This window comes from Manis javanica, chromosome 11 (assembly GCF_040802235.1).
Source record: "Manis javanica isolate MJ-LG chromosome 11, MJ_LKY, whole genome shotgun sequence".
Taxonomy (NCBI): domain Eukaryota; kingdom Metazoa; phylum Chordata; class Mammalia; order Pholidota; family Manidae; genus Manis; species Manis javanica.
Window position 1 is genome coordinate 64,520,241 of NC_133166.1, and position 15,343 is coordinate 64,535,583.

The window sequence follows — 15,343 nt, forward strand, 5'->3', positions numbered from 1 at the left end:
GGAACTAAGGGATGGTTCTGTCACCTTTGACCCAGGTGGGCTTATTGCCCACTGCCACACACCCCTTCTTTCAGCTGCTGACCGAGCCACTCCACAGCTTTCTTTCATCCCTTAGGAACCTGCACTCCAGGGAGCTCTCTACTCTCTTCCCTTTCTTCACTTTGCAACTTCCCCAATTCAGTTGCACGGTCCATCATTTCAACCACACCTTTTTACAGGTGAAAGACCACCCCCCCCCATTGACTTCACGCTCTTTCCCTGGTTCCATGTGCTGAAACTCCGGTGCTGGATGAACCCCACTATGAGGTGATGCCTGCACCCAGGAGTCCTGCCCTGTGGCAGGGTCAGCCCGCAGGGTGGAGGGCCCCGTCTCAGTTCATGGTCACCAACCTCAAACAGGCTCCCAGGCCTGCCAGGCAACCCTATTGTCTCCCTAGCTCCTTCCCCAAGCCCACATTCTGGAATTTTTCTATCTCCTCAGACTTCCTCCATAGAGAAAAAAGAAGCCAAGAGAACGGAGGCCCCTCAGCATCCTAACAGGCATTTACACCTGCCCTCCTTCATAGGTTGTCACCTGTTACCCTGTAGGAAGTATATCCCTCTCTCCTTCCCTCCTAGACCACCCCCTGTATGTTGGCACCCCAGCACTCTCGGGAGCCCAACACTAGCTATTTTCCAACTCTCTCTCTCTCTGGAATGTTCATCTTTCTTTTCAACTGGTTCCTTCCCATAGCTCTGAAATGTGCTCAGCATTCCTTGGCCTCCTTTGTCCCCTGCTCAGCCCCTATCTTAGCTCTCTCCACTCCTTCATAGCCTCACATCTCAAAGGAACTGCCTGTACTTGGTGCTGTCCTAACTTCCTGCTTTCCACCCACTGTAGAGTCCCGTCAGCCCACTGAAGGTCACTGTTGGTCTCCAAGGTCACCTGTGACCTTCACTGTCTAACTCCTATGGATTTTTTTCAGTCTTGACTTTAGTGGCTGGCTTCTCAGTGGATAATTCCCTTCTTTTAAAAAGCTTTTTCTCTTGTTATTATTATTATTTTGCTATCACATTCTCCAGGATTGTCTCCCCCAGACCAGCCACTCCTCCTGGTTCACTGGATGCTCAGGTCTCTCAGCACTTGTCCCCCGGCCCTCTTTCCCCTCATTCTGCTCTCTTCCGGGCTGGCTCAGCCATGCTCACCGCTGTGGCCACTTCCTCCTCCAAGGACTCCCAGCAGTACATATCACAATACATTTCAGCTCCCCAGTACATATCACAGCCATGCTGTGAGCTCTGGGCCTGTCATTCCAGAGGAACAATTGATATCTTCAAGAAAAGAGCTCAGAGATGCCTCACAATCTCCCTGCACAAATGTGAATTCATGACTTACAATTCATGACCTCATCTTTTGAGTGTTCCCTGTTTCACTAATTGCTACCATCATTCAGTTGGGTAAGTGAAAAACTCAGGTGTTATCCCATAACTGCTCCCTCTTCCCGAAGCCCACACCCAACTCACAGGCAAAGCCAGTCATTTATTTCCCGCACAGCTCTCCAAAACATCACCAACTTCACAGTGGCCCTAGCCAGTGCAGGCTCTCTCCAGGGCTTCTCCTGCTCTCCATACTTTACCTCTTCCCACATCCAAAAAACATGGTTTCACATCCCAAACCTGATCATGTCACATCTCACTTAAGACCTTCCAGTAGCTTCCATTGCTCTTGGGATATATATCCAAATACTTATCGTAGCCCAGAAGGACCTGGGCTTTCCCCAGGGCCTTTGCACATGCTTTACGCCTAGAAAACTTCAAACCCTCATGTCCAACACCTTTATCTGGTAAATACCAGTAACTTTATGGCACAAGGGTATACAATGCTGTCCTTTTGGGATACGGAAAAAAAATAACAGAATTTCATTTTATAATTTATCTTATTGTGTTAAAAGGCCCATTTTTGTGCATGTTTTATACGCATGTTAGTAAAGTAATATATATAATACATAAGCATATATATGGTTTACAAAGAATTAAATATGCATGTATGAGGAGTACTTGCTCAAAATGTTTTTAATGAAAGGAGACTCAAGGAACGGTGATGATCAAAGCACTAACTGGTTATCACTTCTTGGGGTACCACACCTAACACAGTTGTGTTAGATTTATTTTCACCTGTGCAATTGTGTGATAAATATCTCTACTCCTAGCATGTGAGCTGCAGGAGACCAGGGGTAGTATATGCCTCGTCCCCACCATGTCCCCAAGGCTAACTCAACACCTTGCACATAGTAGTAATCAAGGAGTACTCTTTTGATGAATGTTCATGGTCCCCTTCCCATACTAACAGAAACCTTTCTTTTTTCACATCTGGAATCCTTTTAATAGACTCTCTCTCCCCTTAGTGAACATACAGACCAGTTATTGCTTTGGTAAAGCATGAATAAGGAAACCTTTCAGATTTAGCTAAAATATATTCTAACCAGTGGCCAGGTGCAGAGTCTGCTGGGTTCTTTCAAATGCGTTACCTCGTCTGGTCTTTAACATGACCTTAGAATGCCTCACATTATCATCTCTGCTTTGTTGATGAGGGAAGTAGGATTCAGAGCAGTCAAGCTTATTTAGCTGGAACATGGTGGAGGCTAAATTAAAACTCAGGTTTGGAATCTAAATTTAATTTGCTTCCTATCATATTTCAGCAGTTTGATCATAAAATAAACATTTTCATTCTAAAAGGCAATTTCTTCTTTGGGATGGTCTCAGAAACTAGATTGTTAACACCTAAAACTAAATCTGGTGGTTATCCAAAAGCAAATGGTAGTTGTTGGGTTCGTGCAATTGACCTCCAAATAACCGGGAGTTGCGCGGATGCAAAAGCAAGAGCATTTATTGGGTAGCCAGCATCTGGGGTATCACACTCGCAGGTGGAGACCCCAAAGTATAAGTTCATTCTTCTTTTATACACAGGAATGGGGTGGTGTGCAGAACGGGCTGTGCACAGAGCAGGCCATGCACAGAGCGGGCCTAGATATGACCTGACCTTTACTGACTCTTGACTGCTGGGTGGGCGAGTTGTCGTCTTTCTATTGGCTGGAAGCATCTGGCCAGTCCTGGCAACTGTGTTGGTTAAATTTTTGTAACTCTTGTAACTTCCTCTTGATGTGACCTGTCTCTTACAAAATAAAGTCACTTATAAAATGGAGTAGCTTATGTCAAGACTCTTCAGTCAGGACTCCTCAGTAGTCTACTGTGTAGTAGTTACGAACGGGTTACCTAGTCTCATGAACATTCTGTTCCATTCTTTGCATGTTTTGAAATAAGGCTGTTGAGCAAGCAGGACAGTCATTTTGCTGCTTAAAGGATCTGTTCCGCTTGCATAGTAAGAAACATGCTCATTAGAGGACACATTTGCAGGGAATATGCCCGATAGCCCTCCAGACCGTGTTGCTGCTTTCCTATAGAGTCTCATCCCTTGGCATGCCATCTCTGCCTTCATGGGCTGTCTCTCTGGTAGACCCACCTTTCTTCTACATGAAGTGACTGTGCTGGAAACACAAATGCATTTTAAGATGCTTGGGGTGTACTGTGAGAAAGGAGAAGGGGATCTGAAGCAAAATGAACTTAGAGCGAACTGAAATTATTCGACACATGCAGATGTTTCCATCAATTCTTCTAGTTGCCCAACCAAACTGCTTTTCCCCAATCTCATTTTCATCTTCAAACACGGTCCTCTCTAAACGTTATTCCTAATTCTACTTGGAAAGCAGAGTCTTAGCTATCCTGCCTCAATAACCCCCATCTGTCTCCTCATGCTAGTCTTCACAGCAAGTCCAAAGCTGTGCGGTTTCCAACGTTTTTCCAAGTAAAAGATGGCTCTGTGGTTATGAGCTAATGTATTCTGCAGCTGAAAAAATTTAAACTATCTCCAGTGAAGTGAATGGAGCCTGGAAGGGCAGGAAAGGAACAGAACGCAAGCCTGCCAGACCCTCTGAGCTTGTCTGGACTCCTTGCTGTGTCACTAGAGGTGAGCAAGAGATTCTTCAGCAAGCTCAGCACCATCCCCTGAATTTGTGATTTTTATTTTGGCTGCAAGCAGAGGCAGCAGCCCCGTGGATCCCCTACTCCCATTCATCTATCCATCATTTACTGACTCATGCAGTCATTCACCATTTCTCCTCACTTCTGTTACTATCTGTGTCAAGTGCTGCTCAGTTTTTCTGTGGAGGAAATGTATGTCTTGGACCTCGTGAGTGGAGGGTTGGGGGCGTCAATGAAATATCACAAAATACCTGAGGGTCTATGCCAGGTGGTCTAGGACTCAATTTCACAGAATTCCCATAGGAGAGTCCTCCCTTCTTTATTATTCATATTCATATACACATATGCTCAAACATGCAGTTACCCCCTCTTATCTGACTCTAATCTGTTCATGGAAACATGCTTCTAGCAAATTTCAGAAAGCAGACATTTGGATTCCGTTTTTTTAAGTGGGAAAGATAATAATGCATTCTAAGTAAACCCCAAACCCCAATCAACTTCCCAAAATATCACCATATCTCACTTAACATGCTTAAATACTATGTAAAAATATCCCAGTAATTTTCTATACTACAAATCAATTAAGACACCCTTCACTTAATTAGCACCTATGGCATTCCTCGGTGGGAAGGTTTGTGTGTGTGCATTGAACGGATGCTGCAGGGGATCAGGGCTGCTCCTCCTGGCATTGCCCTGGCCTAGTAATGTCCATACATAAGGACATGATATTGGTAGACTGTAAATACCACTTCAATTGGTCCTGGGTTTGCAGGGCCCTCAGGCACCTGGGTGAAGCAGATTGGGAGTCATGAGGAATTAAAGCTTGAGGGGACAAGGTAGGGAAAGGTGATAATGATAACATGCAGTGTATTTAAAGGAAGGGAGCAGCAGAGGCAAATTTGCAGGGAGAACAGGGTGGCTCCCTTGGAGCAGGGGACAGGATTGCCACATGCTACACTCCTCTTGTGATACTCATGAGCAATGAAATGTTTTTATTTTGGCTGTGCCCATGTGGATTCATTGTAATAGGCATGCAATACAAACAAGAAGTGTTAATAACTTGACAGATATTGATGACTATTTAAAAAATGAGAGCTTAGATTTAAAAAAATTCAAAGTCTAGAAAACACCACAATGAGATAACATGTCACACCCATGAAGGTGGCTCTATAACAAAAAACAAGCAAAATAGGCAAGGCTATGAAGAAAGTGGCTCTCTCACACGTGCTACTGGGAATGTCAATGGTGTGGCCCCTGTGGAAAGCAGTTTGGCGGCTCCTCAAAAAGTTAAACATGGAAGTACCACACTACCCAGCAATTCCACCCCTAGGTCTATACTTGAAAGAACTAAAAACAGATACTCAAAACAAATACTAGTACAGGAATGTAGATAGCAACACTAGTCACAATAACAGAAAGGTAGAAACAACCCAAATGCTCATCAACTGATGAATGGGGAAACGAAACGAGGCATATACATATAGCAGGGTATTTATTCAGCCAAAAGAAAGAAACAAGAAAGAAAGTGCTAACACCTGCTACAACATGGCTGGACCCTGAAAACATTATGCTAAGTGAAAAAGCCAGTCACAAATTGTCATGTATAATTCCAAATACAGGAAATGTCCAGAATAGGAAAATCCATGGAGACAGAAAAGACCAGTAGTTGCCAGGGACTGCAGGAGGAAAGAATTCAGAGGGTGTCTGCTTCACAGGTATCGCGTTTTCTTCAGGGGGTGTGAATATGTTTTAGAACGAAATGGGGGAGGAAGTCACACACCAATGTGAATGTGGTAAATGCCAGTGATTCGTACACTTTAAAATAGTTAATTTTATATGCATTTCACTTCAATTTAGGAAAAACTTTGAAAATAAAAGTAACATTCATATTATCAGTACATAGGTCAGTGCCGTTCATATAGGCAGTAATACAGGTCTGATCCTTGAATGAAGGAAGGAAGGAACCTGTCCATGATCTACAATGCCCTGCTTGCCTAGGCCCCTGCCCACCTCCCCAGCCTCGTGGTACTCAGTGCTTCCCTGTGCTCTCTGTTCCTGCTCCTCCCTGACCTTTCCCTAGGCCCTCCTAGTCCCAAGTTTCTGTCACAGGACATTTGTATGACCTCACTCCTCTGCAAGAGCTTCTTACATCCCTCCCCACGGCCCTGGTTAATATCCCTTCCACCTTCAACTCTCAGCTTGGCTATCACCGGTTCCAGGGAAGACTTCTCTGACCTCCTTGACTGGGTCTGCCCCACCTCATACTCTCACAGCACAGTGCTTTCTCTTCAGGTCACTCACCACCATCCCATATTCTCTTACCTGTGCTCTTCTTGCACTAACTCTGGTCTCTTCCTTACAACATAAGTTTCCTGAGGGCTGGGAATGGGTCACTGTGTCATTGAAGAGGGGCAATTATTACTGTATTCTGCCCCCCCAGGCACAGTACCTGACACATAGTATGTGATCAATAAACACAAACAAGGGAGGAAGGGGAGACGTGGGAGGAAGGAATACATCTACTCATCTGGTTTCCTTTAGAAATCTATGAACACATTATCTCTTAAGGATTTGATAATAGGGGTCCCTTTCTAGGTTCCTGTGTGTTGATTCTGACATACGGGATCCCTTCTTAAAATCTGTCTCTGTGAAGCTATGGTCCTCCATCCTCAAAGCAGTGTCTCCCAATGTTTGCTAGCAGGAAATAAGCTCCAGAAGTAGTGAAGCTCCAGAAGTACTGAAGTGTGAAGTAGAAAACAGATGAACTGTGCCGGCTTTGGAGGGGACTGTCTGTCGAATAGTGTGGACAGCACAGGCACTGCCTACATATACTCTGATTTCTCCTGCTGGTCTCTGACTCTGGGACGGTGAGTCGTTCTTTATCTTGTCTCTTTGTGTTGTTGGTCTGCTGCTTCCCCATCCTGCCAATCTTTCTCCTTCCTTCTGCCTTTGCCTTGAACCCCTCTGATTTCTTATTCAGATGTTTCTTCCTTCTGTCACATTTCTATGGCCTCTCTATCTTCTTCCTGCTTTCCATGTACTTAACGGTAACTCGGGGTAGTATATGAAAACCTGAAAATTTCTAAGATGCAGCAATGTTTACTGCTGGAATTAACAAAAGGTGCTGGCAGACTGTCAATCCCATGGCGAGAAGAGCCATGCACCTGCATTGTCTACTTGCTACGCCACAGGAGAACCTGGGGAGGGGATGTGACTGGTCTGGGACCTGCCACTGGGAAGGGATTGATGGATACAGACTCAGAGTCCACATTGTGTTTTGAAGGGTGTAGCATTTCCAGTAGGTTTGTGCTCATCTCCCTGAAATAATCTATGCTAATTCTTGGTGAAAAATTCATAGTCTACCATGTTGCTAAGCAACCAGCCCAAACATGTGTACTGTGTAAATCTCTCTGGAGGGCCCTGGGCTGTACCCAGTTCCTGAAGCATGAGGGAGGAAAGAGGTGCAAAGCAATCTGAAGCTTTGGAAAAGGTTGCTGAAGCTGACCTGCAAATATGCATATTTGTAGACATTGTTTCCTCACCATATCTGGAGAAACACCAAGGCTCAAGTACAAGTTTTGAATATTTTTTTTCTGCTACTGGTCAAAAGTTTGGGTTCTGGAGTGAGACTTCCTAAATTCCATCCCCAGCTCTGTCACTGAATAAGGTACTTAAGTGTTCTGGGTTTTACTTTTCCCATCTGTAAAATGGAAATAATAATTTTGCATACTTCATAGGACAATTGTGAGTATAAAATTAATATGGTTGAAGAGTGCCTGGCACATATAAAGAACCCAGTAAATGTGAGTCATGCTGTCATTGTTATTTATTATTCTATAGAAATGGATCTATTTTTTTGTTTGCCTGTTTATATGAATAGGAGAGTTTACCAGGCAGGAGATCAGCTAAGAAATGAATCCTTTACAGGGGTGAGAATCCATGGAGATCAGAACTACAGCAGCCCAGAATCAAATCCATCCCAGGCCAGGGGTGAGCAATTCACAGAGCCTCCATGATCACTGAGGTACAGGGAGGATGTTGGCAGGACAGCCATCAGGAACTGGAGAAAGTTCTACTTTAGGCTGAAGTTGAGGACCCCCCACAAAGGGATCCCCACGGCCCCTGCACCTCCCCTGTCATGGCCTGTAACACACTTCATGGCCACTTGTGACTTTGTTGTCTGTCACCGCACTATGCCTGTCTTTAAATTGTTGTAACCCCATGCCTAGCACATGCCCATTAACCTCTCATAAATGAACTTATTAGCCAATGAAGTACAGCACCTGGGCTCTGATGCATCCACACTCCAAGTACAAATTCAGACAAGTGATCTTGGAGGATGTTGCCCCAGTGGCCTAAAGAAAAGGAGAACAGGCAGGAGGGTTGACAGGGTCACACTAAGGTCTCAAAGCCCCAATTCCAAGGACAAGGCGGCCACAGGAGTAATAGCAGAAAGCAGACAGGGCCCGGGGCAGGGGTGGGGTGGGGGGCAGGAGGCAGTGCTTAATGGACCTTAAGAAGAAGAGCCACATCTCTTGATTATAACCCAAAAGTCTTCTTGTAATAAAAATATCAGCTACATCCTAAATTAATGTTCACAAATGTTATGTCACAACATGACAAATTTTAACCAACACTTTACTGAAGTATAACTATACACAAGAAAGTACACAAATCACAAATGTAGAGCTGGATGAATTTCCTTTCACAAAGTGAGCACACCTGTGTGACCAGTACCCATACCAAGAGACACCAGGAGGCGGAGCATTAACAAAATCCCTGGAGCTCCCCCCCAGCGCCCTGATTATGGCCTGGGCCCAATGGCAACACCACACCTAAACTGGGCTTGATTTCAAATCTTGTGGAGATGAAACCTCAACAGTATTCCCTCCTCTGTGTCTTCCCTCTCTTATTCAGGGTTATGTCACAATATGACGACTTCATTCAAAATACACAGGGAAATAACAGCCCATGCCCAGCATCACACCAGATATTGTCAGAATGCAAGAAAAATGAAGGACACATTCCCTGATCTTGGAGAAAGAACACTCCTCTATTCATATACCGTTGGTTACAAATTCAGCACTTACTTCAACCACTTCATAAAAACCTAGAACCCTATTGGTGTTCAGTACTGTCTGTATGTTTGTGTCCCCCACTGAATTCATACGTTGAAACCTAGCCCCAGGACAGTGCTATTAGAAGGTGGACTTTGGGAGGTTGTTGGCTCAGGAGGGTAGAGCCCTCACAAGCAGGGTAACTGTCTTATAAAAGCAGCCCAGGAGACTCCCTCTCCCCTTCTCCCACATGAGGACACAGTGAAAAGTCTAGGAAGTGGGCTCTCACCACACACTGAATCTGCTGGAGCCTTGATCTTGGACTTCCCAGTCTCCAGACTGTGAGAAATCAATGTCTATTGTTTCTATGCCACCCAGTCTATGGTCTTTCATTACAGTAGCCCAAACAGACTCAGGCAGTGCTCCATTACAAGGTACTCAGCTCTTCTCAACTCTGCTGGAAGGAGGGTGGGATTCTGTAGTTTGATAAATAAGTGGTGGTGGGAGTCTGGTGGATGAGGTTAAAAGAGGTGTAGAAACCATTGCTGAGAGGCCAAGCAACTTGGCTAAAGCCTCTGGCCACATGTCAGCTTCCAGAGAACAGCACCAGGGTCACCCTAGGGGCCTCTGAGATGCATTTGAGAAGACTCACTTATGGGTGCAAGGAGGTAAGCACCATGCGGAGAGAACAACTGGACACTGAGACTCTTCTGAAAAGAGGACCACAATTCCTGCTAAGAGGTGAGTGTCAGGGGTATTGAGCAGTAGGAAAAGGGTGGCCCTCCCTCCTCACTCCCTAGTTACTTAGGTTAGCCATAACAGGGATTCCTAGGAGAAGACCCAGAAATGTGGGTGTGGCAGACAGGCATGAAAAGGAAATTCAGGGGAAGGAACCAGTGGGTCTTTCTGTCACACACACACACACACACACACACACACACACACTACCCCATTCTCCCTCTCCGCTCTGTCTCCTTGCTCAAGCTGCCAGGTCACTGCACAATAACCAAGCTTCAAAGGCTGGGCTGACAGTGGTGAGGGAGGTCCCAGGTGGTCCTGTCAGACCATGAGTGGGGGGAGCAGTGAGACTGAATCCCTTGTATCTGCACAAGGGTGATGGTGAGGGATTGTCTAAGAAGGATCCAGAGGGTGTATTCTGGAAAAGCAAAGAAGAACTCTGAACTGGGGCTGGCTAGAAGCACAAAAGGCACTGGATGGCTGAGGGCTTCCACCATCTCCCACCTCTCATTTAGCAGAGATCCTGGGCCCTTCCTTTTTCCTGGATTCCTCCAGCTGTCTGGGGAGGCCTGTGGGTGCCCCCTCAGAATGTTTGATAAAGCAGAAAATAAGATATAGGAGAACACTGAATAAAATCAATTTGTGAAATGGCTATATGTGTACCTCTTTATTCATCCATTAAACAACAGGATCTAACTGCAGATTCAGTGAGCACCATGTTTAGAATTAGACTTGAGCATAAGTCACACTGTGAAGTCCTGCAGCAGCTGTGTGTTTTCTAAAACTATCTGTGACTCTCCTTGGGATAAAGTCACAGGGGTTGTTAATGCTTCCATGGTGTGTTGTTTATATTCCTACCCATAGGAAATGCTAAGTTTCAGTTAGAGGTTAGAGAAAACGCAGATGCTGTTCTTTCCTATCTAAGACCATGAATCCCTTAAATTCTCTCTACAGACCCACTGGATGGGGCGGGGGAGGTCTGTGGACTTCAGGTTAAGAACCCCCAAGGGGAATCATCAAAATTCTTTTCAAAATAGCTACAAACTTCAACTTCATGCAACTATTTGGGGCTAGAAATCAAATTCTCAGGCATGGCCTGAAAAATCCAAGGACTTTTTCCTACAACCTCACCAGTGACTTAGGGAGACAGAGGCAATCACTCTGTATCCTACAGACATCCCAGTTTTCAGTGGCTACCGGAATCTAGAATCCTGTTCCCTGTCTTCAAGGAACACCTTCAGAGAACCTTGCTTGACTCTTCCCCTCCTTGTCAACATGTACACAGCCATCACCCTGCTGTCACCTATCACCCCCAAGGCCACCTCTTCTACTGTTTCTGAAATGTCAATTGTGTTGTCCTTTCTCTGTTTATTCTGGGTCAGTGGCTGAATCAGTCTGGGCACAGTGGCAGCCAAACCACTCTTGTGAGGTCTCCATATCAGCACATTCATGCCTCTGCATTCTGTCCAAATCCTTATTGCTGAGAGAACCAGATGAGGGAAGGTGGATGGATGGGTCTCAAGTGTCAACAACTGTTTGTTGTGCCCCTGCTGAGTGAGCACTGGGTTACAAAGGTATGGTGCAGGCATTCACATTTGAAAATAACCCTGACAATAATCCCAAATGGCTGGACACTGGGATACCCTTATTCGCCAATAACTTCTTATTGGGCACTTACTAGGTTTCAGACACTTAGTAGGTGCTGGGAATAAGTATTATATAAGTAAACAGATATGAAAGAACACCCAATTATAACAAGTGCTTTAAAGAATTTGGAAGGAATGAGATTGATCGGAGAAGGTAATGGGGAAGGGAGTACTTTGTTACATGTGGCAGTGGACAAAATCCTCCCTGAGGAGGTGAAATTTAAGCAGAAAGAGACCTAAAGCAAGAGAAGCCATCTGTGTGAAAAGCCAGGGCAAACCGGAGGGGCTGATGTCTTTAAGAAGGATCATAAACAAGAAGGGAGACTGAGAGTACGAATGGAGGGGTAAACTGGCATGAGGCTGGCTGGAGAGGTAAACACCTGTCAGATCAAACAAGTGAGGGAGTGGACAGAATGGTTAGTGAGCATGGCCTCCAGAACCAGACTAGCTTAGCTAGACTCCAGCTCCAAAAGTTCTCTAGCTGTGTGGCCCTGGGCAAGTCAGTCATGCTCTCTGAGCCTTAGCTTCCTGATCTTGAAGTTGGGATCACCACATACACCCTTCACTGGATTGCTGAGTGCATTAAGTGTAACACATTCAGAATGGTGCCTGGCCCAGAGTACATGCCATGTAATCGTTTGCTATGACTTGCTCCAAGCTCAGTGAGAAGTTGAGGAGGATTCTAAGCTGGGGAAAGGCATGGTCCAGTTTGTCTTTAATTCTTGGACATTGTATGGGCTACTGGTTGTCAATAAGACAAAGAGTTGGAAGGGCTCTTGAGGTCATTTACACCAACTCCTTCTCCAGTTATTCTCTCTTAGAACGGGAGGGGACAGTGCCTGAAGGGTCATCACTGTGAAATGCAGAAGAATGGCTGTCCTTTCAGTGCCCTGGGTGGGAGGGAAGCTTGAGGGGCTGCAGGATACAATTCTGGAGAAGGGCTTGTCCAATCACACCCCCTGCCAGTGGGAAACCCACCACTCCCATTTCAGATGGTGCAGGGTCTAACATCTGGCTGCCCAGCTGGCTCTTAACTTCTGCTGGTGTCACTGTCACTTCTTGGACTGAAAGTGCCTCAAGGGCAGCAGCCATTTCCTCCCACTCTCATTATACAGTGATTGACACAGGGCCCACAAAAATGGGTCTCAGAGCTTTTGAATAATTGATTGGAATAAGGAAGGTGGAACCACATGCCTCTAAGGGATCTATAGGCTCTGTAAGGAATGGAGAGAGCCTTGGGAAGTCATTACAAAAAATGCCCCTGCCCCAGGACCAGCCTACCTCAAATCACTCCAGCAAGATCTTTGCCTCCCATTCTCCAGAGGACATCTTGCACTCCCCCACCTCGGGAATGTATCCTAGAGTTCACGGCCTCTGTAAAGCAATCCTTCCAAACCTCTTCCCCAGACCTTTCTGCTGCACAGTACTGTGGGGACACCACCCACTTCCTACCCAAAGGGCCTCTGAGTACAAGCCAATGCATGGGATAATAGCCCTCCTGTCTCTAGGGACATCTTCAGAGACATCGTGGGGGAGGCCACGGCAAGCCCCTCTGGCTGGGAGGAGCCAAGGTCCTTCAGGCGCCTCCACATCCACCTGACTCCCCAGACTCCGGGTGCTGCCCGCCCAGCTGCCCCTCTCCAGCTTCCACAGGGACAGCAGCCACCTCCCCTCTGGTTTGTGGTGGTTTTCCCCCTTCTCCGCTAAGTCAGTGCTTTCCCTACGCCAGCCCACAATCCACCTCCCTTCTCTTCCCGCTCTCAGTTCCCATTCCTCTTCCACCCAATTCTGCCTCTCCTCACGTGCCGCTTAGTCTCCCCTAACCCTCCACTCCCCTACCCCTATCTCCTCCCAGTCCCCGCCCACATTCCTCTCCGAGTGCCCAGCGCACACTCCCCGCTCAGCACCCTCTTCCCGCATTCCCCTCCAGCCCCCCACACTTCCCTCCCAGCCCCTATTCCTATCCAAGTTCCCTCTCCCATTCCCTCCCATCCCCTCCCTTTAGCGCTCGCGGTCTCCATTCCTCTCGCATACCCCCAAGCCTCCCTCTCCTAATTGTTCTCCCCAACCCCCGGCCCTCCGGACCCCCCACGGCAGGTCTCGAGCAGGTCCGCCGGGTGCTCCCGGACCTGCTCAGTGGTGCAAAGAACCGCGGCTGCTCCCGCCACCCGTTCCCCCTTGCTGCCGCAGCCTGGGAGACCCGTCCGCGCCCGGGAGGCCGAGGCGCCGTCCCCGCTCACCTGTTGGGCCTGCCGAAGCACGCCAGGTCTCGCCTTCTCCGGATCGGGGTCCCGGTCCCGCTGCAGCAGCCCTTTCTTGGGGTGCATATGCCGGCACAGGCAGGTGACTCCGCACAGCGCGAGGATGCTGGTGGCCGTGCCCAGAGTGGCGCCCAGCGCAATCACGGGCACCGAGAGTACCATGGCGCCAGCCCCTGTCGCCGGGCTCGGCCCGCCGCGATCCTACCCCGCCCGGGCCCGCCGCCGCCGTCGCCGCCACCGCCGGGCTGCTGCTGGGATCCGGACGCGCCAGCAGCTCTCCCGTTGCCGGAGGGGTGGGGAGGGAGGGCGGCTGCAAAGACGTCAGCGGAGGAGACCGGGCCGGGGCCGGCTGTGCGCCCGCACTCAGCACCACATCAACGGGCGCCCGCTCTCCGCCAACACGTGACCAGACCCCCGCCCAAAGCGGCAGTAGCGTCTCAGGTGGAAGGAACCATAGGGTTGTCTCAGGCCATTCCTCACGTTCTGTGTACGAGGACACTTGGTCCCAAGAAGGGTAGGAGCTCGCCGAGGTCACACTGTACGTTAGTGATGGAGCCCAAGTCTGAGGCTCCTTCCGGATATGGGGTCATTTTACCAGGCTGCCCACCCTCTGCTCACCTTCTCAGGCTGTAAAAACGGGTCCTCCAGGAACTCTTAAAACGCTCAAAGCTGAGACTCCCCATCTCCCGAACTTGCTAAGTGTTTGCTACCGGGGAGAAGGGGCAGGTAGCAGGGAGAGGGAGTGATGCGAGGTCTGGGGCTGAGCCATCGTCCATGACCTGGTGAAGATTCCATTTACAACGTCCCCTCCTCTAGCGTTGATGCTTACTACCTAAGTTGATCTGCAGGTGGCTTCTACATTTACAGAATCGGGAAGCTGAGGCTCAGAGTGGGTGTGGGCAACTGGGAAACCCAGTCAGCCTGAACCCAAACACAGGTTTGCAAATTCCAAGTCCACAGGTCACGCTCAGGGAAAGGACTTGTCTTAGAAAAATAAGGAGTATCAAATGCAGCAGCCAGGAGTCCACACTTGATTCAGAGCGGGAATAAAAGAAGTCTGCTGTAACCGTGAGGGAAAAATTAGAATTCCAGGCACAAAGAGGACTGTTTTAGATGAGACAGTGATTTTTAGGGTTTTTCATTATGTGGAGTATTTAATTTAATTCAGCAAGCATTTGCTGTCTAGGCATGCTGGGCACATTGAAAAGGGGTGTAGGCAATTTCATCCACAACAGGGCTTTCAAATTCCCACGAAGCTGATGACTCCCAAATCTAGGATGACTCCAGCCAGAACTCTGCTGAGCGTGCCACTACCTTGACCACTACCTGCTACCGCCCAGTGTTTCCATGATCTACCCTGCGTAATAAACCTCCCATGACCTAGTGGCTTGGAAAAGTTATTTTGTTACTGCTCCCAGTTCTGTGAGTTGACTGGGTTTAGCTGGGCTGTTCTCCTGCTCAACATGATGTCTTCAGGTGGGTTGGAACCTCCAAGATGGTGTACTATTTGCTGGGCCGTTGATACTGTTTTCCTCTGGGAGCATAGTTGGGCTGTCAGCTGGTGCACGCTGGTTCTCCTCCCCATGGTTGGAGCTCCTTATGGCATGGCAGCCAGGTTCAAGAA

At 47.7% G+C, this 15,343-nt stretch overlaps 1 protein-coding gene across 2 annotated transcripts in view; it reads right to left on the reverse strand.

The window, feature by feature from the left end:
- The window catches only part of SYT13 (synaptotagmin 13), a 49,079-nt gene extending 34,637 nt beyond the window's left edge, over positions 1-14,442 (reverse strand). Inside the window, exon 1 of one of the 2 annotated variants that reach the window (XM_073216451.1) lies at positions 13,699-14,442. In XM_073216451.1, the coding sequence (XP_073072552.1) occupies positions 13,699-13,881 (183 nt within the window). In that variant the 5' untranslated portion in view covers positions 13,882-14,442. The remainder of the gene's footprint in view (positions 1-13,698) is intronic. The other variant, XM_073216452.1, reaches the window with a different exon arrangement.
- Positions 14,443-15,343: the final 901 nt, after the last annotated feature.